Source organism: Fukomys damarensis, unplaced genomic scaffold (genome assembly GCF_012274545.1).
Source record: "Fukomys damarensis isolate Sample0158 unplaced genomic scaffold, DMR_v1.0_HiC HiC_scaffold_4, whole genome shotgun sequence".
Lineage (NCBI taxonomy): Eukaryota > Metazoa > Chordata > Mammalia > Rodentia > Bathyergidae > Fukomys > Fukomys damarensis.
Window position 1 is genome coordinate 3423299 of NW_022900916.1, and position 24719 is coordinate 3448017.

Genomic DNA, 24719 nt, shown 5'->3' on the forward strand with positions numbered 1-24719 from the left:
TTAATCAATGGATTTCTTGGCTTGTTCTCCCAATTAATTTTTTCCTGGCTTAGTACTGTAACATCATCATGGTTACATGACTGGCATGATATTGCAAAATTTCTGCAATTTTCATAAGAGAACTATGAATCCATAAGTACTAAAATCATCTTTTATCCAATGAGCCAAAACCAATTTTTTTATATAATGATAGGTTGTCTGACTGGAAGATAATTTAGTGAAATCTTTTGAAGCTTACATATCTTTATCATTATAGTGGGTAAATTTGTTTGGAAAGTTGTTTGGAAGTAGGGTAGGAATATAGGGTTAAAATATGAGGTAGTTTCAAGAACCATCTTAATGAATCAATTGAAAAATGAAATGGTAGTGTGAAAGTTAAAATCAGTGATAGCTAGTGTGTGTCTGTGGGTTTATCAAGAGCTGTGTGGCAGCTGAACCTCTCCCAGACCCTTAGACCTGTACAAAACTGAGAACCATCATCGTATGTCCAAAGGTTATTCTATGAGGACTGCGCCTGATCCATTCCAATTCATGGATGTTTTGAGATCTTTAGTTTGTAGTTGCCTCAGTGTGTGGGGGTGATTGATATTGATCTAACCAGCGGGCTCTTAAAGGCGAACTGATCATTTCTGGGCACACAATATGGTTCGGCCTATTTTTGAGGATCTGTGATTGGGGTGAGTGGTGATTTTGCTTTTAGCCTCTGGCTGCAGAAGTCCCTGCCATGACGAAGCTCATTAGTTCTTCTAATTCCAGTAGAGTGAGAACACACCCTGTGTGGCTCAGGGAGCATGTTCCGAGGCAGGAGCATCTCTATTTGTGCTTATGCTTTTTCGGCATCTGTTACAAATGGCAATGCAGTTCTCAAGGTCGGAGACCAAGAGCCACAGCACACAGATGAGTGGGCTTCCTTGTTCTTGATCTGGAGATCACACCAGCATGAGTCTGCTCAACACACTCAACAGCTGCAGTGTTAGACACACGGGGCACTGATGCTGCTTCATGTTCATATGTAGAATTTCGAGAGAAAGATTCAAACCATTGGTTCCTGGACTCCTAAGTCATAATATATATTTGAGGTTGTGGCAATATCACATTTCATACATCAGGACTTTAGTAATTAGCTACACAGTCAGGACACTATCCATTTGTTTATCTTTTATCTATTTGTTTTCATATTCAACTGAGAATTATGTTGGAGTCATGATATTTATGATAAGTGCAATAAGAGAGTTTATGCATTGTCCTGTTCTGCAGAGTACAGGACCCCTAATCCTAATTCGATTGATTTTATCAGCAAAGGAACAGACCTCAGAATGTTTATGTACATCCAAGAGACACTGCTTCTTGATGAACAATGATTTCTGTAGTTAAATTTCTGCATTTGTCCAACAAATGTACCATAAAATACCTGCATCTCAATGAACTCGGAGTGAATGTTTTAGAAGCAAAGATACTAAATTCTCTCGCTAGTAGTCATCGCAGACCTTTGACCACCCAATACCGCTAACATCCACAACAGAAAGAGTACATATCGTTAGTCAGATGAACCACATTTTACATCTAGAGCTACTACTTTATGCTTGGATAACTTGTCTGTTCGTACGTGGGTACTCGCTGTTGGAAAATTGGAAAGTTAGCAGTCTTTACAAACTGTTATCAGACTTTGAAATAATATACCAGAAACAGGCAGTATTTGGCACATTGTAAATGGTGCAAACACTGTGCTTACTTTGAACTTTGGAGATTAATACTAAAAATATTTGCCATATTAACTTTGAATTCTGTGTCCTTTTGTATGTTTGTGCTTTCCTAATGGGCCATACTCAGGTCTGAACTTGGCACTGCAAGGAACATGTAACATTATTAATGGAAAAGCCATCAAATTTGCAGTCAGAAAACTGAATTAGTACCACTGTCATGCATTTCAGCTACTTGTTTGTGTTCTCTCAGTCTTTTTTTATCGCATCTGAATAATTAAAGTTCTTAAGATCTGCCTCACAGGGTCATGGAAGGATTAAAGGAACTAACATCTCTTATAACTTGAATGCCATGAATTAGCTAGAGAGGTTATTTTATTAAGTTTAGGTGAAATTATTTTCACGGATGACTGGTAATCTCATAAAGTCCAGACTTGTGTACGGGAACCTTTATCTGCTAGGGGAATCTGACATAATGGTAAATCACTTTAGGTAGTAGATCTGCAGAAAAAAGAAAGTATAATGCCTGAAATGATTAAGCTATTTCCTTTGTAACTGTACTACCTCCTAACTATAAAAATACAGCTTAGACTAATCTTGTGAAAGTCTTGTCTTTTTCTCCTTTAAGTTTTAAATTTTTTAAAGAAATAAATGATTTCTTAATCATATACTTCTCATTAATTTATTAATTGTTCATTAACAATTTACTGATTGTTTAAAATAATTTATTATTACCTAATTAATAAATGAGTGGTGGAGACCCTAGGGATGGAACCCAGGCACTGTACCCCTCAACCATACCCCTGGCAATTTTATATTTTGGAGGCGGGGTCTCGCTAACTTACCCAGACAGTTTCCAACTGGCCAAGCTGCTGTCTCAGTCTCCTAAAAAGCTGAGATTACAGCCACACACCACTATGCCCTGCTGAATTTTTCTTACCAGTATATTAATCTGTAAGCCTGGCATTCTGGCTGAAACCTGTGGACATCCATACAGAGGATGTCTGTTCGAACCTCTTCTCAGCCCGTCAGTAAGCGAGGCACACCCGATGAATTAGAGTTGTCCCGTAGGAGTTAGACGGCTGCAGGTCTCCGCCGGTCTCCCTCCTCCTGGGCTACTAGCACAGCGTGGAACAAATCGCAGAGACTCCCTGGGTCTTCGGCGGGACTTACAGACACTGCACTGTGGAAGGGGCCATGCGAAACACGGACTCAGAGGCGCAGGGGTGGCGGGAGGTGGTGGCTTGTGAGCAGGAGTAGACAGAGATCTGTGAACTAGAACTAGGACGGACACTAATCACAGGGTGGCACAAGAGTAGCAAACAGGGAGTGGCTCCATTGTGACTGCTGAACATGTCAGGGTTTCTCCTCCAGTGCTTAGGGACCGGCTCAGAGCAGGAGATTAGGGGCATTTGTCTGCTTGTTACCATTTGTTGTTTGTTAGGATTTCTTTTCTTCTTTTAACAAATATCCAGATGTATGTAATTTTTTATGAAACAAAAACGCATTGGCTGCATAAGTCCCACTGTGGAGGGAAAATTTGATCAGGATCTGAAAAAATGAAAATATAAAATAATTTGGAAATACTACGTAAAGTATGTCTTTAAGGAAAGAAAACCCCTTTCCTTAACTAATGCTGTCGGTGAGTGCTCTCCCTGTGATACACGAAGCATCTGATTCCACTGAAAGCAGCACCGACACTGGTCCCTGCTGCATGCATGGGGACCGGGTCGTCCCAAGGCAGAGCACACAGGCTGCCTCCTTCTGGCCATGGGCTCCAGCTCACCGTCCCGTGGTCCCAGGAGCTGCTGTCAGTGCCCGAGGACGCCAGGCGTGTGTTGATTCCACTGACTGGTAGTGTCCTGAGGTCTGCTGCCTTCCGGTACAGAGGTCACAGTGGAAGCGAAACGCACTCCACAGGCACTCGGCTTCTGACACTCAACATCTTTGAGTTACAGATGTTTCATTTACTACATTTCTCTAAGTGTTTGAGAAGAAAATAGACTTCCTTCTACTTTCTCTTAAGCTACATTGGTTTCTCCTCCTTATTCATTCCTAAAATCCTATTCTTCTTGAATTTGCTAAGTGCCTTTTAATCCCTTCTTTTGAGAAAAAGCCCTACTGCCAGGGACCCCAAACACCCCACTCGACTGTGTGAGGCCTGAAGTGCAGATGTCCACACTGGCCAACACGTTGTAGCCTTGGTTACTTTGCTAACAGAAATCCTTGCGGTCCTCTCTCTCATGTGTTCAACCAGTCCCAGCACCACCGGCCTCCTTTCTGTTCTGTCCCTTGGTACACACCCGACGTGCTTCCTCTCAGCCTGTGGTAGGGTACATCTGTCATCCCAGCTCTCTGAGAGGCTGAGGCAGGAGGATCACAACTTTGAGCCCAGCCTGGCAATTAAAGGGTATGGTGAGACCCGGTCTCAAAATAAAAAATGAAAAAGGGCTGGAGATGTCGCTCAGTGTGAAGGCCCTGGGTTTAATCACCAGTAGCACGCATGAGCGGGCGCAAGCGTGCACACATGCACACACACACACACACACACACACACACACACACACACACACCAAAAAAAGAAACATACCTACCAGGGACTAGAAAGCTGGGAGCTCCCTCCCAGGAGGAAAGCAGGTGTTCTGCTGCGGTGGCCAGCCCTGAAAAGGCCGAACAGGCTCAGGCCTACATGGGCCTGATGCCCCGGCCTTTCCACCCAACCATCCCATCTTCCTCTGTCCCCAGTGCCCTTCGCTCCAGCCTGGGGCTTCCTGCGCCCCGTACTTAAGGAGAGTTCTGTCTGGATCACGAAGGACTGACGGCACGGGCAGGACCCAGGGCCTTCTCTGACACATACTGATTAGCATTTGTGGGATTTGCTGAAGGCAAATGCAGTTCAGTCTAAGGCGTTAGTCAAAAATGGATAAGTGTTCTGTGTGACTTAATCATAAAACCTTTAATGTCAATATTTCTGAATTTTGGTAGCAAATAATGAGTCCTTGCTTTCTGAACTATCACGGAAGGTGATTTCCGAAACCAAGACTTTTTAATCTGTAAAAATAAGCATATATACCTATGCTATCATTTTTATTAGACTGCTCTGAGGATAAAATGAGAAAATTACTTTGTTACTGGCTTTTATTGTCTTATATAGGTGTTTTTTTTATTGATACCACAGCGTGAACACAGATGAAATGGTCCTAACTCCATTCCTTTTAATCCAAGAGGCTTTATCATTCAATGGTATAGATAGATAGATAGATAAATATCCCCTATAACTCACCTAGCTTTGTATTTTGATTAGTTTTATAGTTGTTATCATTTTTTCTTATTGGTTAGGGAAATTGGTTCTCTACATGAATTTTAGAGAGCTGAAGGGAAAGTAGTTCAATCTGTTTGACAAATATGCTGTTAAACTATTTTCTTCTTAGACAATTCTCATTTTTCAATGAAAAGTCAATTACTGTAAATGCTGTAAACACTATAATATTGATTGATAACATTTGAAAATTCAATTCTATTTACTGAAAGTGATTAAGTTTTGAATGGAATTCAACCATCACATACCATTTATTATTTATTGCATGTCTATCAAACCAAAGAGGATTATTTACCAAATCTTATTTGTGATTTAAAAGGCAGAATATTGCCACTTCTTATGATTTAGCTTGACATAAAATTTTGTTCTATTTCTTTAAAAATTCTTTCAGGGTTATAAAATGGTTACTGATATTTTTGTTGCTTGAAATGGATTCCTCATATTAGTTCTATCTCTTGATACTTCTAATGAGGAAAGAAATTATGCATTAAAAGTTAGACTTTTGACTTTACTGTTCATAATAATTACAGTATCACTGGCTGCAATACAGCAAGATTTTTAAAAATGTTCCTCATAGATAGTTTCTATTTATGACTTTTGTTTTACTGACAATGTATATATTGTGAAATGACTACCAAAGTCATACTCCTCACCTTCTGTAATCTTTCTTTGTTCATTGGTGAGGTCAGTCATGACTTATGCTCTTAGCAAATCTTAAGTGTGCAGCACTCGATTCCTAACACTGTTACGTGTGAGTACTCCTTTATCTCCACACTGAAAGGTTAGATTTGGTTTCTGTTTTACTTGGAAGGTATTTGTTTTTGTTGTTTTGTATTGAGTTTTGGTGTTGTGAGGTTTTTTTGTTTTGTTGTTGTTATTTGTTGAGCTTTGGGTTTGGGTTTTTCTGTTTTGTTGTTGGTATTGGACCCAGGGCCCCTACACGGAGCTATACTTTCAGACCTGCTTTACTTTTTAGTTTCATACAAAGTCTTGATAAATTGTTAACTTACAGAGACTGGGCCTGAACTTAAAATCCTCCTGATTCAGCCTCCCAGAGTGCTGGGATTGCAAGTATGCACCCCGTGCCCAGCTTGAAAGTCTCTGCATTTTGAGCAGGATCTTCCAGTCCCCTATCCCTCAGCCCCAAAGCCACCATCTCACCTGCATCATGCCTCTGGCAGAGCATATTTCTAGGTTCCACATATAGGTAAGATCATAGAGCATTTGTTCCCCTCCGACTTATTTTACTTCGAATAATGCCATCAAGTTTCATTTCCATCGTTGCAAGTAGCAAGATGTCTTTGATTTGATTGCTTTTAGCCACTAATCCAGGAGCAGACAATTGAGTTGTCTTCATGTCTTGGCTGCTGCTGTAATACTTTGATGAGCAGGGGGCAGTTTTTTTTCCCTTAGACATATAGACATATACTCAGCAGTGGGCTTGCTGGATGATATTGTAGTTCTCTTTCTTTCCTCTTTTTGAGGAACTGCCATACTGTTTTCCTTAATGGCTGTGCTAATGTAGGTTCTCACCAGCAGTTTGTAAGCATTCCCTGTCTGCTTCGTCCTTGGGGCACCCATGCAGCTCTCTGCGAAGCTGAGAGGAGCTGTCTCACTGGGCTGTGATTTGCTCTGCCCTGACGCTGAGCGTCCCTGACCGCCCTTTCGCGGGCCTGTGGGCCACTCATCTGTGTACTTTGAGAAAATGTCTATTCCGGTTCTTTGCCAATTCTTAAGTCAAGTTATTTGTTCTGTTCTGTTTGTGCTCCTGAGTCTCGTGACTTTCTTCTGCACATTTGGATCACTCCTTGTTAAATGTTTGCACACCTTCCCCCCACCGCTCGCCTGCTCCTTCGCTATGTGGAAGTTTTTACTTCAGGAGAGCTCTGCTTGTTCATTTTGTGACTGCTGCTGCAGCTTGTACCTTCGGTGTAAAAATAATAATTATAATAATGATAATTGACAACAATGATTTTAAAAACCCCACGATTGCCAAGGTTAATATTGTGGCTCTTTTCCTGTTTTGCTAAGGAGTATCATGGTTTCAGACTTTATGTTTCATTCATTTTCAGTTGATTTTGTGAGAAGTTGAAGGTAAGGGTCATGCTTTTTTCTTTTTCCACATTCCCAACACTATTTATAGAACAGACTGTACTTCACCTGTTTTTCTTCCCAAAAGAGGGTCGCCTGGATTTTTCTGGCTGATTCCTGAGCGCTTGATTCTGTCTCCCTGGCCTGTGTGCCGCTGGGTCAGCATCGGACCAGCTGGAGGACTGAAGCTTGCACTGCAGTGTGAAATATCAGTGCGGCCTCCAGCTGTGTTCTTTCTCAAAACTGTCTTGACTGTTGGGGTCTCTTTAATTCCCTGTGAATATTGGGGATCTTGGTTCTATTTTGCTGAAAAAGATTTGGAATATTTGTAGGGGTTGCATTCAACCTATAAATCACTTTCAGTACTTTGGGAATTTAAAAAATATTCTTTCAGAGAATGACAAGGGGCATCTTCCCATTTAATTGTGTATTCTGTCTTTTACAGCACAGAAAAACACTTGTATTTCATTTTTGCACCTACTATAGGATATTTTTATTATGTCGTTTTCAGATATTTCATTGCTAGTGTATAGAAAAACAACTGAATTTGGCATGCTGTTTTATATTCTACATCTCTACTGAATTTCTTTATCACATCTATATTTGATGAAGTCTTAGGATTTTGTATATATAAGACATGTTATCTGAAAACAGAACCTACTTTACTTCTTTCCAGTATGGATGTCATAGAACTTATTACCCCATCCTGGCTAGGACTTCCTTCCGAGCTGTGTTTGAGAAAAGTAGTGAGTGGTTGCTGGTATAATAAAGAAAAACAATCTTCCATGTCATCACTACTGAGTGTCAGTCGGCAGGGGAGTGTGTTGCATGGGTCACATTGTTGCTTATTATTCTGAGGCATATTCCTCACTTACGTGAGCTGTTGAGAGTGTGACTGTGACAATCCAGTGTTGCATTTTGTCTGATGTGTTGTCTGCCCCTCATCGGGCCCGGCTGTGGACCACTCTTCCCGGCTTGTGTGTGTCGACGGCCCTCGCCTCCCCGGGGCCGATCCCACTTGTCCCTGGTGGGTAAAGCTTTCACTGTGCTGCTGGATTTGGTTTGCCAGCTTCTGATGAAAACTGTATGTTCATGTTCTTCAGGGACGGTTTCTTTTCTTGCATTGTCCTTGTCTGGCTTTGGAATCGGAATAAAGCTGGCCTTCCTCTTCAATTAAAACATAAAAATTTTATTAAATTTTTATCTACAGCATATGACTTGTAATATGGCCAGGGAAGAGCACTTATGATATTTTGGTTGCAATAAGAAATCCCTACTCTTTGGCCAGAAAAGTCATTTCAGTATGCTATTGGTTAAGTAGATTTGAATTTTTCTTTTATTGCTCAATTTTGATTGGCAGATGTTTTGTCATAAGTTTCCTTTTCTGAAACATAATTCTCTCTTTGCCTCACATATGCATAATTTAAAGTTAAATCACAGTAATGTAAGCAAAGAGCTATGCATTTGATCTGTCAAATAATGTTGTAAGATGGAATTTAAATTATCTGTGCATAACCACTCTTCGGGGATAATGAAAATGTTTCTACTGAGTTAAACAGGGGTCATTTTTTAGGAAATAATTTTTGTAGAATTAGTGAGGCTATTTTGGGTTAAAGTATATTGTTTATGCAGTGGGATACACTTAAATAACATTTAAAAGGAATGTTTCATAATATAGGCATACCATGCATATTAAAAACATAACTGAAGCTAAAATTTTTAATATTTCAGTAATGACACTTAATGCCGAGAAACAAGAGCTAAAATGAGCATTCTTCAGGCACAAATGGATCATTTCTGTTAGTTTCCTATATCTGTCCAACTAACTCTGTATTTCCATATACTCTGATAATTGTTAGTTTAATCTGTTCACATTAGCTGGCCACAGCATTCTTCAGATTTGATAGTGTTAATTTCTTAATGTCATTTATTAGAAAGTCAGAAAATGTCTATTCTTGACATTTTACCATAAAATGAGAAATTAAGGTAAGAAACAGTTATACGGTTTTTTGTTTGTTTTGTTTTGCTTCTTTCATTTTTTGTTGTTTTGTTTTGTGTTTGGCACCTGGCAATGAACTCAGGACCTTGAGCTTGCTAGGCAGACGGCGGAAGCGCTGAGCTGCATCCCCGGCCTGGTTATACCTCTAGGAGCTGCAGTGTACTGCGACTGAGATGATGGCCTTGCACAGAGGACAGCCTGGGGGGCTCAGGGAAGTGATGACATGCCCGCCACCCTCCTTCTGATGCAACAGCACCTCTGGCTTGGCCCGTCTCAAATAGCAGCAATGCTGAGTGCAGTCGGCTGTGGGCACACAGAGACGTCACCATCTGTTCCAGTCCTTCCAGAAAACATGGGAGTGTAATATTAGGTTATTTTCGTGACCCTCGTGAGCTGAAACAATTCTATTGGGTAATTTTTTTAAGTTGGACCACAAATTATGGGTAATTATGTTCTGGTGTTCACTTTAACTGTGCTTTAGAGGCAGAATCTGCAGCACTCATACCGGAGTGCAGGAAACACGTTAGATCAGGTGTAATCAGCTCCAGCCCTTCTATGCCTCCATAGGAGCCTGTTTCCTGCCCCCGCCCCAGGAGGCTCCCACACGGCCTTTGCATAATGCAGGATGCCTGCATAATGCAAGGCTAGGCGCCTTGACCCACGCTGCAGAGAACGCAGTGTGAACCCACGCACTTCCGGAGCACAGCTGGCCTGGAAATTTGGAAGGACATATACCTATATAATGTAGATTAAGAATTCCAGCAACCTTCTGTTCTCTTGACACTATGAAGACAAGAATGTGAGACAAATCATGTATTTTAAAAATATACACTTTAATGGAATCAAATCTTGACATTTTAGAGTGATTTTGTTTTTCTTTTTAAACTTGATTTAATGGGTCCACTTTAGATATATACATAACGATCACATTCACCACAGGGGATTTGCACCTGTACATCATATATCTTGATTCTTCTTCTTTCCCGACTCCTCTCTCCTCCCTTGAACCCTGCTTGCCCTCCTTAGTTACAAAAGCTTTGTTTCCATTTTTCCCCTTCTATTTTCTTTTCTCTTCTTTACTTTCCCTGCTCCCACCTTGCCTGTTTTTTTTCCCATTTGAACATTTTCTACCTTTTTCCCAATATCTCTATATCAATATCGATATCTATATTATATTTTGGTGCTTATATTACCCTTTGGTTTTGCATACCAGAGAAACAATGAGATATTTGTATGTCTGATTTATTTAATGTAATAGTATGATCTCACAGTGCATCCATTTACCTAGAAATGTCTCAAATTTATCCATCTTTATGGCAGAGTAGTACTCTGTTGTTTAAAAAACCAGATCTTTATCCATTCATCAGTTGATGGGCATTTGGGCTGTTTCCAAGATTTAGCTATTACAACTTGCGCTGCTGTAAATATGGCTGTGCATCTATCACTGTGTATGATACTTTTAGTTCTTTCTAGAAGATACAAAGAGGGGGAAGACCCGAGTCAAATGGAACCTCTGGTTTTACTTTTTGAAGATGCTCCACATTGATTTCCATAGTGGTCACACAGTCTACACTCCCACCAATAGTGGAGAAGCGTTGCTTTTTTCCCACAGCTGGGCCAGCACTTCTTACTGGTTGATTTCTTTATTATAGCCATTCTTTCTGGAGTGAGGTGGAATCTCTGCGTTGTTTTAATTTGCATTTCACAAGTCACCAGTGATGTTGAACATTTTTTCATATATTTATTTGCTATTCATACTTCCTCTTCTGAGGAGTATCTAATCATTTCACATTCCCATTTTTGGATCAGACTTTAACTTTGAGGGATCTGATTTTTTGGAATTCTTTTTATAATTTAGATACTAGTCCTTTGTCTGAGGAACAGCTGGCAAAATTTTTTTCCTATTCTGTGGGCTGTTTTTTCACTCTGTTGTGGTTTCCTTTGCTGTGCAAAAGCTTTTTAATGTGATGAAATCTCAGTTGTTCATTATTTGTAATATGTCCTCTGCAATCGGAGTGTTCTACATAGAGCTTTTGCCTGTACTCATGGCTTCAAGGTTTCTACCTATCCTACCTTCCAGCAGATTTAGTTTTTGTTTTAATATTTAAATCTTTGATCCATTTGGATTTTACTTTAGTACATACTGATAGACATGGTTTTAGTTTCTAGCTTTCATCTTCAGCATGTGGAAACCCCTTTTCCCAGTACCACTTATTTAAAAGGCCTTCTTTCTTGCAGTCAAGGTGTTCAGCAAGTATGTTTGGAGTTGCTTCTATATCTTTTAATCTGCTCCACTGATCCTGAGGTCCTCAGGTTTTTTGTTTTGTTTTTGCCAGGACTATGCTGTTTTTAGTCACTGTAGCTTTGTAGTATAATTTTAAGGGATCCTCAGGGATTGTGATGCCCCTCAACTTGCCCTTGCTGTCCAAAAATACTTGTGCTATCCTAGGTCTTTTCTGGTTCCAAATGAACTTAGGATTATTTTCTCTTATCTTGTGAAGTATGCTGTTGGTATTTTGATCAGGACTGCATTATGTTTGTAAAACAGTTCTGGAAGTGTGGCCATTTTCACTATATTGGTTCTTCATACCCAAGAGCAAGGATGTCTTCCCATTTTCTGATATCCTCTTCTATCTCCTTTTGCAGAGTATGATAGTTTTCAATGTAAAGTTCCTTTATTTGCTTTGTTAGACTTATTCCTAAGTATTTCATTTTTTGATAGTCAAGCAAAAAATAAATTAGAAAGGCTGGGATGTAAACATTTCAAAACTTTCTCATATAAACCTTCAGCTCAAAAGCTACATTTTCATCAGTCATAAGGCAGCAGATGTTCTGTATCTTCTCCCATCATAATGCCAGCATTCTCCCCTCAGGGTGGTGCAAACTCAAGCAGTCACCAAGCAAGTACAGTGTCCCTGGAGTGCCAGGTGGGAGTACCCACCAAGCACAGGCACGGGACAGCTGGTGAAAGACCAAGCCAAGTAGGAGCACACTGTTGTGGTCAAGACAAAGCACCAAATGTATAGCCATTCTCACATGGTGTGTATTGAGAGTCTATTGTTTTAAATTGTGCTTGCGTTATGAATGCCATAAGTAAAAGGAACAGCAATATTGAAAGCATAGTAAAGTTGTGATGATATTAGCTTTCCAACAAAATACTGTCCAACTCGGTATATATGCAGATGAATTTACCCAGAGAAACATGCTGGAGTTTTTAATGTCCCATCGTCAGCATTATTTCCTTGTCCTGTGAATAAGCAGGATGCTATTTAAATACTATCAATGTGTAAATAGGTCAAATTTATAAATCATAAGAATTCATTTAAAAAATAAAATCCATATAAATTTTTTTTCTCATACAGGAGTGCTGCTGAACGTAAAAGTGAGTGGTTCCATGATCAGCATAGGTGATGTGAAGGGTTCTCCAAGCCCACCTGCAAGGGATGTTGCTGCTCGATTCACTTTATAGAAGGCTCCTGAGTGATTGTTTACTTTTAGGAAATTAGTATTAGACATAGCTAACATTAATGTGACAAGATGTAAAACAAATCACAGAAAATTATTTGTTTTTATGTGTATTTTATTTAGTTAGTTTACTTAGGTTTAGGCTTTTCTTTTCTTTTTCAGACCATCCTCTGCATCACACTTCCTACCACACCAGCCTTGTGGTTTCATGGAAGCTACTCTGTTGTTTTGTGTTTCATTCATTCAGTCATTTTCTTCTGTTTTTTTCTCATTTCCTTCTTCCCTTCTTGGGCAACTAATATAATCTATCTAATGCCTATTATTATACATTTTATTTCATGTGCATATCATACATAGCCACATAAACAGCATTTCCCAAAGATCACATCCTGTTTCTCACCTGCTACAGATTTTGAGCTGGATCTACCTTCTGGTGTGACTGCTGGTGTGATCTGTTTCTTCCAGCTTCTGCCAAGGGTTTCCATAATTAGCATCTGTACAGCCTCAATGCCCATTTTTCCTGATTCCTCCACAAATATATGCCCAAGAAGAGAATATCTGGGTAAACGTGTTTAACTCAGCTGGCTTCTGCCAGACTGCCCTCTAGACTGGTGCTCCCTGGGCTCTCGTTAGGGTACTTACAGCTGTGTAAACTACAAGCAGCTTGCTGTTTTGCGTGCTCCTCCCGAGGTAGTCATGACACTCAGCACAGAGTGGGAATAAGTGGAGATAACCAGCTTGTGAGTGTTGCCTCCTTGGGGAGGTCAGAATCTTCTGATCACAGTCCAGTCAACATGTGCCTTTCCCTGGCCTTCAGACTCCTTCCAATATGATGACAGTTAAGTGACAAGTCATCCTTGCTCTCATCTGTGCTTTCTAATCACACCGAAGCTGAGCTTTTCTTGTTGTACTTGCGAATTGCCCTTTTTTTTTTAACTAATTGCAAAACTGTTTTGAATTTTCCCACTAAAGTGCAGTATCTTTTTATTAATTTTTATGGCAGCAGACAATATTAGACATGAACAAAGGAGATTGTTTAATGCATACCACATACCGCATGCTAGAAAAATACTTGTGAAAAGAATTAAATGAATGAGTATCTTAAACTTTGGTGTTGTATATGTTTGAATAAACAGTAAATGGAATAATTTTAATTAATATGTTGTTTTTGATGTAATGGCAAATATTAAACATAGATCAAGGAATAATATAACAGAAAATTTGCAATACAAATATAAAAATGGCCTTTGCCTCAATCCCCAGTACCAAAAATAACAAAATAAAATGAAAAAGACCTTTGCCAGTCTGAAGAGCATTAACTTAAGAAAACATACATAAGAATGTCTTATATTGTTTTTTTTTTTGAACTTCTAAAATTACCTAATAATCTGATAATCAATTTTGGGGTTTTTTTTGTGTGTATTATTATTATTATTGCAGTTTGTTTTATGTTGCTTTATAATTGTTTAATTTGTGATGTTCCTAACCTCCTAGCTCTGGGATTTAAAAACAAATCCTATCATCACTATTGTACACTTGGCAAAAGTCTAGAGGGGCCGTAGTTCTGACTAGAGAAGCTATTCCAGTAGGCACTGTCCAGGCATATGACTGAAAGCCATCTGTGTTCTCTCAAGCTTCAAAACCTGTTTAATGTACATCTGGATAGAATTTCAATATTAGGAAAATACAAAATCTTACGCAGGATGGTAAATAGTAAATTCATCATTCATGTCTATGATAACTTCTAGGTAATCATTCTAAAGGACAGCCAGTATCAAATGCTACTTTAAGATGAAAAAATATTTCCATTTATTAAATTATACAAGTTTTTAAAATTTCAAAGTATAATGATTTTCTACAAAATTTTTCATGCCTTTTATATATTGTTTTATAGGGTTTATAATTAATAAATACACTTCAAATATTTTGAAGCCAAATAGTATCATGCTTCCTATTTTATTCATTTTACTCTAAATGGCCTTGGCTATTCCGGGTATTTCATAGTTCCATATGAATTTTAGGATTGTTTTTTCTAGTTCTGTGAAGACTGTGATTCTTATATTGACAAGGATTGCTTTGAATCTGTCAGTGGGATTAGACAGTTTGGATGTTCTTATAATACTGATTCTATAACATGAACTTTCTTTCCATTTTTGGTATCCTTTCAATTTCTTGCATAAATGTTTTATAATTTACATCCACATGTCTTTTATCTCTTTGGGAAATTCATTCCTAGCTATTTTGGGGGACTATTTTAAATGGGTTTGCTTCTTGATAACTAATTCACTTAATTCATGTTGCCACAGACCAGTGCTACTCTTTTTTGTATTGACTTTGTGTCCTGCAACTTTGATTAATTTATCAGCCCTAAGTTTTTCATAGTCTTTGGGAGCTTTCTATATAGAAGATCATGTAATCCACAAACAGTGAGGCTCTGCTTCTTTTCCAGTTCAGGTGACTTTTGCTCCTTTCCTTGGCTGTTCTGAGTAGTCCTTCCAGTACTGTGTTCAGTGAAGATGGTGAAGTGGACGTGCCTGTCTTTTTGTAGATATTAGAAAATATTCAGCTTTTCCCGTTTGGTGCCGTGGCTTTCACTGTGTTGCGGGAAATTCCCTCTGTACTTAGTCCTTCATTTTATCACGATAGGATATTAAAAATTATCAAATGTCTTTTCCTTCATTTTGCGGATATGTTGTATCAAATATATGACTTTCGAAATCGCGTGGTATTTAATTCTTACAACTTATACAATCACTTTATAAAGTAAATACAGAGTGATCTTTACATTCCATTCGTGATTTAGTTTGATTGTTACAGGACGTGTAGGAAACTAGCGAGAAGTATGACAGAACTCTTGTCAGCGGTGACGTTGCCCGTAGAATCTCTTCCCGCCCGCTCTGAGCCAGCATAAAGCGCAGCAGACTGTGGATGGCCAGTAACCGCGCGGGTCGTGTGGCTAGTGGTGCAAACGTGTGTCTAGAGAGCAACCCGGGGCTCTGTATAATTTTTCAGCAGTTTTTAAAGTCATACTAAGTAGTTTCATTTTATGACTAGGTAATTTTCATTTTACTGGATAATTGTGTTTTTTTCAACTTGCCCTTTATTTTGAGAATAGAAATGTGAATAGCTACATTCAGAAAAAGCTACATACAGAAAAATTATGATGATCTGTGGCTATTTCTTTGTAAAGATTGTGCTCCTGCGGCAATGTGCCGATGCACTTTCTGAATTGTTACAGCATTAATTTGTTTTAATTCAGAATCGTCTGTGTATGAATGTACTTTTCCCTTTGACCTTAAAAAAGAGCTTTATTCTCCTCTTTCAGTGTGCTGCAGTTTTCTTTAGAGATATTATCACTGTCTGTTACATAATTTTCTCATTTTGTGTGTACAGCAGCTTGAGATTGTTGGAATAAACCCTAAGGCCACCGGGAAATGACGTTTTCTTTGAGTAAGTTACAGAGCGGTCATTTTGTGTTTGCTTCCCCTGAGCCTTCTGATGGACTTCTGGTGTCTCACTGCAGTGTAAGAGCATTCCCCTCACTGGACTGCGGCTGGTAACATGCTTCCCAGTGTGTTTCCTTGAAGACTGCTTGTGCCATGTCTAGAATTTACCACTGCACCAGGTGGTGAGCAGTAGGGAATTTCACATAGGGTGAAGCTCTTTAAAAACCTAACTGTTGAGTAATTATTAATATTACTTAAATTATACCATAGTTACAGTGTATGGACATTTTTCTCAAATGAAGTTATTCATATTCGCAAATATTTTCCCACTGCATTGGATGACACCACCTGTTCTTATCCAGATCACATAGCCAGATCTTAGGACCACATAACTCATGCCAAACAGACATCCCTAAATTACTTTGAAGCTCATAAAATGGACCAAAGAGACCAGATATAAAATATTTAAATATCGTTTTGCTCCTTTATTTTTTGTATAAAACTATCTCTTAGATAGGAAAATGAGGCCACTGCCATAATTTACGTGATGCGATGCAAAACGAAAATATGGGTGCTTTGTTCAGACATTATTAAAAATGCCAAGATAGCAACAGCAGACCACGCACGGAGCTGTGTGCACGTGGGGCCTTGTGCTCTTCCTGCAGCTTCCTGCTGTCCAATTTGGGAATGTCCAGTGTACAGTGAGAGAAAAGCTCAAAATGTGTTCCATTTAATCTGCACACACTTGAGGTACTCCAGTTTCTAGAGGAAAGTTTCATCAGGAAATCTCAATGATGTTTTTTCCTACAACTCCCATTCCATGATAAAATGTGGATGTTCACACTCTTCGAAGAGCTTGTTCCCTAAGAGAAAATTCTGCTGGTAGTGATAATGATCGTGTTTTCTCTATGCAGAATTGGTCTAAGCAGTACACACTCAGTGCTGTTTCCTTTACAGAAGTGTGAACGGAATGCATGTGTTTGGTGATACTTAATGGGCTTCCAAAAGCAAAAGTCTGCATGTTGTGTTAAATATACTTTCCACATTCATGAAGGTTGATGACATCAACTGGTAATGTTCCAGAGAAACTGCAGTGTGTTCTCTGAAGCGGTGTGCTGCTCTGGCTTCTGAATGCGGAGCCCTCTCCATTTCCCGTGAGCCCAGAACGGAGAAGGCACACACACCACACGCTTGCCTTTTTCTCCTATTTGCCTTTACAGGGATGCAAGTACTGGAGTGGAACGGGATACCCTTAACTTCTAAAACATATGAAGAAGTACAGAGCATCATCAGTCAGCAGAGTGGGGAAGCAGAAATATGTGTAAGACTGTGAGTTTTTCCCCATCTTTCTGTTTCCATTTTTTGGCTATTCATGGCTCTTTTAATTTAAAATTGTTAAGGTGGAACCTTTGCCAGGCAGCAGGACATTCTTCAGTAATTAGAGAATGAAGCAAATGCAAGGTTTATAGATTTCTTGTGTTCAGAGTCAAAGCCTAAAGCATAGGCAGAATTTAGCTTAGTTTCCAAATACATCAATTGTTCTCTCTCTCTCTTTTCCTGCGTTTACTGAAACATGCTTCATTTAAATGAAAGCCTGAACCCATTTAGATTTCATGGATGTGTAGAGCATTTCAAAATGAACTTACATTTAATCCATAAAGATTTCACCTTAAATGATCATTTTTATCAGCTCTGACTTGTAACAGCATTGTAAATACTACTGGGATACAAAGTGAGCATGCTTTGGAGTTGCTTTTACCATAACCACTTCTCATTTGCCTACTGAAAACAATCAGGGTAGTTGGAAGGAAGTGCCTTGTCTCAGGCTTCCTCAATTTCTTACTGTTTTGTCTTGATTTTTAGGGATCTCAATATGCTTTCAGATTCTGACAATCTTCAGCACCTGGAAGTCCATGAGCCACCCAAAGCTGGTAGGTAGATGCTCTTGCTTCAACCGTGAATGAAGATCCAGAGCACACATGGTTTGGAGCAGATGCAGCTGCCGGTTAAGATGCAGACATAAGCACAGACTGACGAGGGAATAGATTTGTATGTGTTTATGGAACTGTGGGCAAAATGAAAAGTGTTGTTATCTATATTGTAGCATTCTGAGGAAACATTCTTGTGTGTTAGACTTGATAAGAAATTCATAGTGAGTCCTCACTGTGTAAGTTCCCACTTTCAGGTTTTTAAATATAAATTCATCCTGTGAAAGTGGTCCATGGGTCCACTACTTTCTGATGTTACATATTTTTAGTCAATACTTGTTTCCTTTCAGCATGACAGCACTTTTCTTGTTGTGGGGTGGGTGCGGGTGCGGGGATGGAACCCAGGGCCTTGTGCATGCCAGGCTAATGCTTCATCTCTGAGCCATACCCCAACCTATAACTCAGTTCTGAAAGTTTATTCCTGTACTTTTTTATTGTGTTCTCATAAAAAAATCAACATGTGAGTTCATAAGTTTATGATGAAAAGACTTAAATCTTTCTCAGATAAAAAATGCAACCTACACATTTGTAAGATCAACTGTAAGACTGTAAATGCCACGCCTTTCTTTATCTCACTTTTATCAAACACTTCCTATGCCAACCTGACAATTCTGGAGCTGGGTCACTGCATTCAACAGAAAAGACCAAGTCCTAGAGGGAGTTTAGCCACCCTGCAAAAGGGAATGCCCTCCAGGCTTCCCTCTTAGAAAAGGAGCTCTGTGAAGTGCAGGGAGGGCACACGCAGCCTGTCCCCCAGATGCCTCCCAGGCGTAAATGGGGTGTAGCATCCCTCATACAGCTCTCCTCTGAGTGGTGAAGGTGCTTTTCTCAAGACCGAGTAGGAACTCCAGGCTCCCTCTGCTCCAGCATCATCCCTGCTCTCTGGCCTCCACTCCCTCACAGATGAGTCCGTCAAGTTGATTTGGGAGTGAAGCTGAGTTTATTGGTAACATTTCACCTCTGTCACCTAGAACTCCAGCCAGTTCTTGGTGTCAGGACCTAGACCTGCGGGCCGTCAGTCTTTCCTCTTGTTGCAGTGGATAAGGCCAAATCCCCGGGGGTGGACCCCAAGCAGCTGGCTGCTGAGCTACAGAAGGTCTCGCTGCAGCAGTCTCCACTGGTGCTGGCGTCTGTGGTGGAGAAGGGGTCGCACGGTCACTCGGGTCCGGCCTCCGCTGGATCCAGTTCTGTCCCCAGCCCGGGGCAACCAGGGTCGCCATCTGTGAGCAAGAAGAAACACAGCAGCAGCAAGGTGAGAAGTTTGCTTTGCCTCTGAGTTCCTTGCTTTCCGGCTCTGCACTCAGGCCAGGAGACAGGAGATAAGAGAACATTTTCTCCAGTGTTTGGCTTGGGCTTCTCATTTCCTAGTGACCTAGTGGAACAAACACCATTTTTCTTCTTTGGGCTTATAACTGATCAAGATGTACCAGGACAAGGTATTACCACAGCTTTTAAAATATTTCAGTAGTTATTATGAGGAGTTTGAAAAATGTGTCTGATTTTTCCTATTTTCTGGTTATTTTTCTTGGTTGTGGCGTGAATCTGAGCTTTTTGTGCATCAAACATTAGCTTTGTGTCTTTTTGAAGAGAGATAAATGTTACATTAGATATTGTAATTTAAGTAAAAGGAAAAGAAAAAATACATAGAGAATTTAGGACTATAAAAGACAAGGAACCCCACTAACACATTGGTATCATTTTGAACTTTACTCCCAGCTGCATACTGACAAATTTCTTTCTTCATACACACCTTCATTTGAAATAAATGTCTACATCATGTTGAAGATGCCAGGGAACTGAAAAGGGACGTGGGATTGATTTTTAATCTTAGAAACACAGATGACAGTGAGTCGGTTTGTAAATCGTGTGCTTGTGTGACCCTCCCATTGGGAGACACCCTTCTCTCTGCGTTCAGCTGTCTCCACCCGGTCTCTGTCCCTACACACCCTGAAGGCCCCTGCTAAGTACTTTTCCCTGGTTACCAGGGTGAGCATTATGCGGTCAGTCTTTGCTGGCAGCCGTGTAGGGAGAGCTCTGTTTATTAGGGTTTCCCACCCCCTCCTGTTTTCCACAGGCACTTTCTTATGCTACTTCCATTTCAGGGGTTATGGTCTGTACCCAAGGCCGAAGTAGGAAAACCCTATCCCTCCGTACCTTGAGGACCAGCGGTTCTCTTAGGAAGTGTGTCCCCAGCCCAGCACATCAGGATTACCTGGAAACTGGTTTCTCATTTTCCTCCACACCCTCCTGAGCATGTGGTTGAAGGGCTTGCATGGAAGAATACCAAAATAAGTAAATATTTGTGCCTCACAACATCACTGACCCCCTGCAAACCTCCATGGTGTTACGGGAGGGCAACGTTGACTGAATGTAATCTGTTAACGTTTTTGACAACATTCAGGAAATGATATTACCAGGTTTATGAGGTACACTTATTGATTACTACGCCAAGAATGTGGGCCTATGTAGTTTTACAGTATTTTTGCTAAAATACAAAGTCACAGTGCTACAATGTGAAGTAAAAAATAATTTGCCCCAGTCCATGCCTTGAAGCATCTTTCTTATACGAAAATTATTATTTATAAGTAACACTAGTTAATTAATAAAACTCTGTCCCTAATTAATGTAGGTAAAATATGAATCTAAACAATCTAAACAAATACTGAAATCATACAGACTGGTAGTTTGCAAAGTGTCTAACGGACGCTCTTCTTTCACCTTTCATAATTTAAAATATCCACAACATATTTTCATTATGGAACAGGACAATTAAAAATGGCCCAGAAGTTTATTCTCCTCATCAAAAGTGGGTAGATTTCCATGCCCACGTCATAGGTGCTGCTGTTCTCATAAACAAATCAAGATGAAATCATTTACCAATCGTAACTCTGCTTTCTTTGGGAGGCGTGGCCTTCGTTTTGAATTCTCCTGTTAGTTATTCCTTGAGTCTCCTGTTAAGATGCAAAGACTCCCTTTGCTGGAATTCTTCAAACTCCTCTTACAGCTATGCCGATTACGACGGCCCTCTCTCTGCTGTGCTGTGGAGCCCTACCAGGTGCTGCTGTCTGCTGCGCTTCCGGTTCTTTCCAGCTTCTCTCTGGCCCTCTCTTCCCGCACCATAACTAACAAACGTTATGCTTTGAAATCAGAGCGGAGTTCTGGTAAATGATACATTTGATAAATGGTACACTTGACAAATGGTACATTTTAGTACAGGAGTTGAACCAAGAAAGAACACATGGCTGGAAATCTTAACCTCCACTCCTATAGTTGTACAAATGATTACATTAATTCTATCATTGACTTACTTAATGAAACAAGGCTTGGATGAAAATTCTCTTTTGACTACTCTCATTTATGAAATAAAGTAAAGGGGAAAGGTAATTAGCAAGTATATGAAAATAAATATCATGGGAAATAATTTAGTAACTTTCCTTACTAAGAAAAACCCAGTATTGGATAATAGATGTCCATAGGGTTTTATGTGTAGGGTGGCACGGAGGCCACCGCTTTTGTACACGTGGCCTCTGCACTGACGTCCTGTTGTCTGCAATTTGGCTGTAGAAAGGGTGCAGGGTCGGCACCTGTCCTACTGTACAACGTTCTCAGGGAGAGCAGCCGGAATGGCGTTTACTCAGCAGTGCGAGCTAACCTACCAGGTCCCTCTGGCATTTTAAGATTTTGCTCCCATCAGGAAGAGACCTGGAAGCGTTAGGATGAGGGACTGTCCATGGGGAGCTCCACTCTGCAGCAGAGACAATGAGCTGGAAGAGCTTTGGTCACTCCGCTGTGCCCCTGGGCATTCCCGGAAAGAAACTCCTTCATTGCTCCAGAGATCCTTAGAACCTTACAGTACTTAAATAAGGTGCTTTAAACCAGAAATGTTCAGTCTCGTCGGTAACCGAAACCAATCCTGGTATAAAATTATAGCTTCCATAAAAGCTCGCCAAACAGAAAAATAGGCTTATCTATAAAATTATTAACCATTATGTATTGAAAATTATAAGCGGACACTATTATTCTGAAGCAGCCAAATGGACAAAATACATTTTTCAGGCACTGCTCTGACCAAATCGGAATCAATTTTAAGGAAAAGTTGAAATGACACATTCTATGAATAGTTTATCTGTTAAAGTAACAATTGCTCTTTTATATTGCAGCCTACTGATGCTACGAAGGCTGTTTCTCATCCAATTACTGGAGAAATTCAGGTATGAGAGATTTTAAAAAGTTATCGTCCTGCCTCCTTTATAGCTCTTTTTGCTCTGGTCTGTTGAATCTTTCTTCTTCCATAGCACATGGAATTAAAAAGGGAAAGGCCGTTTTGTGGCTGAATGTATCAATATAAAAACATGTTTTGTGAAATCTATTTTTCCCTTTTGACCAATAATTGCTAAATAATACGTGAACAATTGTTATGAACAAGTAGTTTTCATACTTAGATGATAATAGCTTTCTAATTCATGAAACCAGGACATTTAGATCACTGTTAGTTCTCTGTGTTTTTGAATGTTGTACCATAAAGATCTCTTAGTGTCAGTCAAGGTAAAAAGCTTTAAAAGAACTGTACTGCAGGTGATGGCAAAAAGGGAATTTCGGGTGGATGAGCACTGTCCTGTGGAAACAATGAGCACCGTATAAGTTAAAATGGTACGTTGTGGAGGTGGACAGCCGCGGTCTGAGCTGTATGTCCAGGACATCCAGAGGTAATTTTCACAAAGGACAGCAGAGATATGAACCACCTGGAGGGAACCACAGGAGCAGGACCATGTCCAAGGAAGGGAGAGCAGGAAGGCCCTGGGCTCCCTCCCAGAGGGAAGCAGGCCAGCAGCTGAGGTCACTCTAGGCTGGTGAGGAGAGCTGTGTGTCCTAGGGGGCCTGGCCGGACGCTCCACAGCCTGCCATCTCCCTGATGTGTCCCTGCTTCTAGGAATTTTTTTTTTTTTGTCTGACTTACCCTTTATCACTTCACAAGCAACAAAGAAAGTATTCGAATTTCTGATTCTTAGCGTCTTTACTTAGCCACTGCCTTCCTTTGGACTTTGCCAAGCTCCCTTTCACTTGCTCTTCGCTGTTGTTTGTTCTGATTTTGTTGTCTCCTTTGAACAGTAAGATCAACCCTGTAGCTGCAGTTTATCCTAACGATATTCTTCTTAACCCACTTGGGTTATTCTCGTAAAGCAGTGGTTTCAGTTCTCTTTCATTTTTAATTTTAGTTTAATACAAGTAGATGCTAAGGAAAATATAAAAGTTTTATGAAAAAATTTTTGGAAACAAAAATTGGACAATAGCAATAGTAAATACACTGTGTATTGTGATCTTAAAAGAATATATTTTCATCTGCTAATCTCTCTTACTTCCTAAGAATGCCACATCTTTTTGCATAAAATATTTTAGTTATTAATAAAATCTTACTCGATATAATTTTGAATAATTTCTATTTCACATTATATTATACATTTGGTTCTTATTTACACTTTCAATTTCTCACACCAGAGAGACAATGAAATATTTATACATGTGCAATTTATTTCACTTAAGAGTATGGTCTCCAGGTGCCTCCATTTACCTAGAAAGGTCTCAAGCTCACCCTTCTTATGGATGAATAGTTGATGGGCATTTGTGTTGCTTTCAAGATTTAGCTACTACAAACTGTGCCTCTATAAAACCAGATGCACATATATTGCACTGGTATGATGCTTTTAATTCTTTCGAGAAGATCCCCAGAAAGGGAATAGCTGGGTCAAATGGGACTTCTAGTCCTACTTTGAGGCATCTCCACATTGATTTGCATAGTGGTTGCACCAGTCTGCACTCCCACCAACAGTGGAGAAGGGTTCCTTTCTCCCCACACTCCTGCCAGCATTTGAAATTAATTGATTTCTTGACAGCAGCCGTTCTTTCTGGAGTGAGGTGGAATCTCAGTGTTAGTCTTATTCGCATCTCTCTCGAATGGCCAGTGATTTTCAACATTTTTTCATGTGTTTATTTGCCATTTCTACTCCTTCATTTTAGAAGTGTATAATCATCTCAGTGCACATATTTGGACCGAATCTTTAAATTTGGGGGTGTCCGTTTTTTTTGTCATTTTTTATATGTTCTAGATAGTAGACCTTTGAGGAGACATTAGCTAAAATTTTTCCCACTCTGTGGATTGCCTTTTTGCTCTGTTGGTGATTTCTTTTGCTGTGAAAAAGCTTTTTAATATCCTACTTAGTTGTTTTTTATGTTTTGTTTTCCTGTTGTAAAACCTAACTCCCGATGAAACTTTCCATAGAGAGGCAAACCAGGACTCTGGCACTCTGGCTGGCAAGGTGGACAGACACCAGGGTGCCCCTCCCTCGGAGCTGATCCTGAGCCACTTCCAACTGCTGTGCAGCTCCAGAGCCAGCCTGGGCCCGCCCCACCCTGCTCTCCTAGGTGGCCTGTGGGCTCTGGTTTCTGTAGGAAGTGTGTGTGGGGCTCACCAGTCACAAGTGAGCTGCGGGGAAGCAGAGAAGGGAGAGAAAGGGAAGGGCTTTCCTGAAGGGGACCTGAAATGCACACGAGCCTGTGTTGCCTGTCTCGGGTCCCATCACAGTGCACACTTCTGCCCTCCCCACCTCTCCTCTCCTCTTGAGGGACCTTAGTGCTGTCAGAAAGGGCAGACGCAGGCAATCTGAGATTATTCAATAATCAGAATTATTCATCGGTTAGCTTCATCCTCAGTGA

At 40.1% G+C, this 24719-nt stretch overlaps 1 protein-coding gene across 1 annotated transcript in view; it reads left to right on the forward strand.

The window, feature by feature from the left end:
- The window catches only part of Pclo (piccolo presynaptic cytomatrix protein), a 324402-nt gene that overhangs the window by 242891 nt on the left and 56792 nt on the right, over positions 1-24719 (forward strand). The window contains exons 15-18 of the mRNA XM_033758844.1: positions 17241-17349; positions 17884-17951; positions 19046-19260; positions 22169-22219. Coding sequence (XP_033614735.1) covers positions 17241-17349; positions 17884-17951; positions 19046-19260; positions 22169-22219 — 443 coding nt within the window. The remainder of the gene's footprint in view (positions 1-17240; positions 17350-17883; positions 17952-19045; positions 19261-22168; positions 22220-24719) is intronic.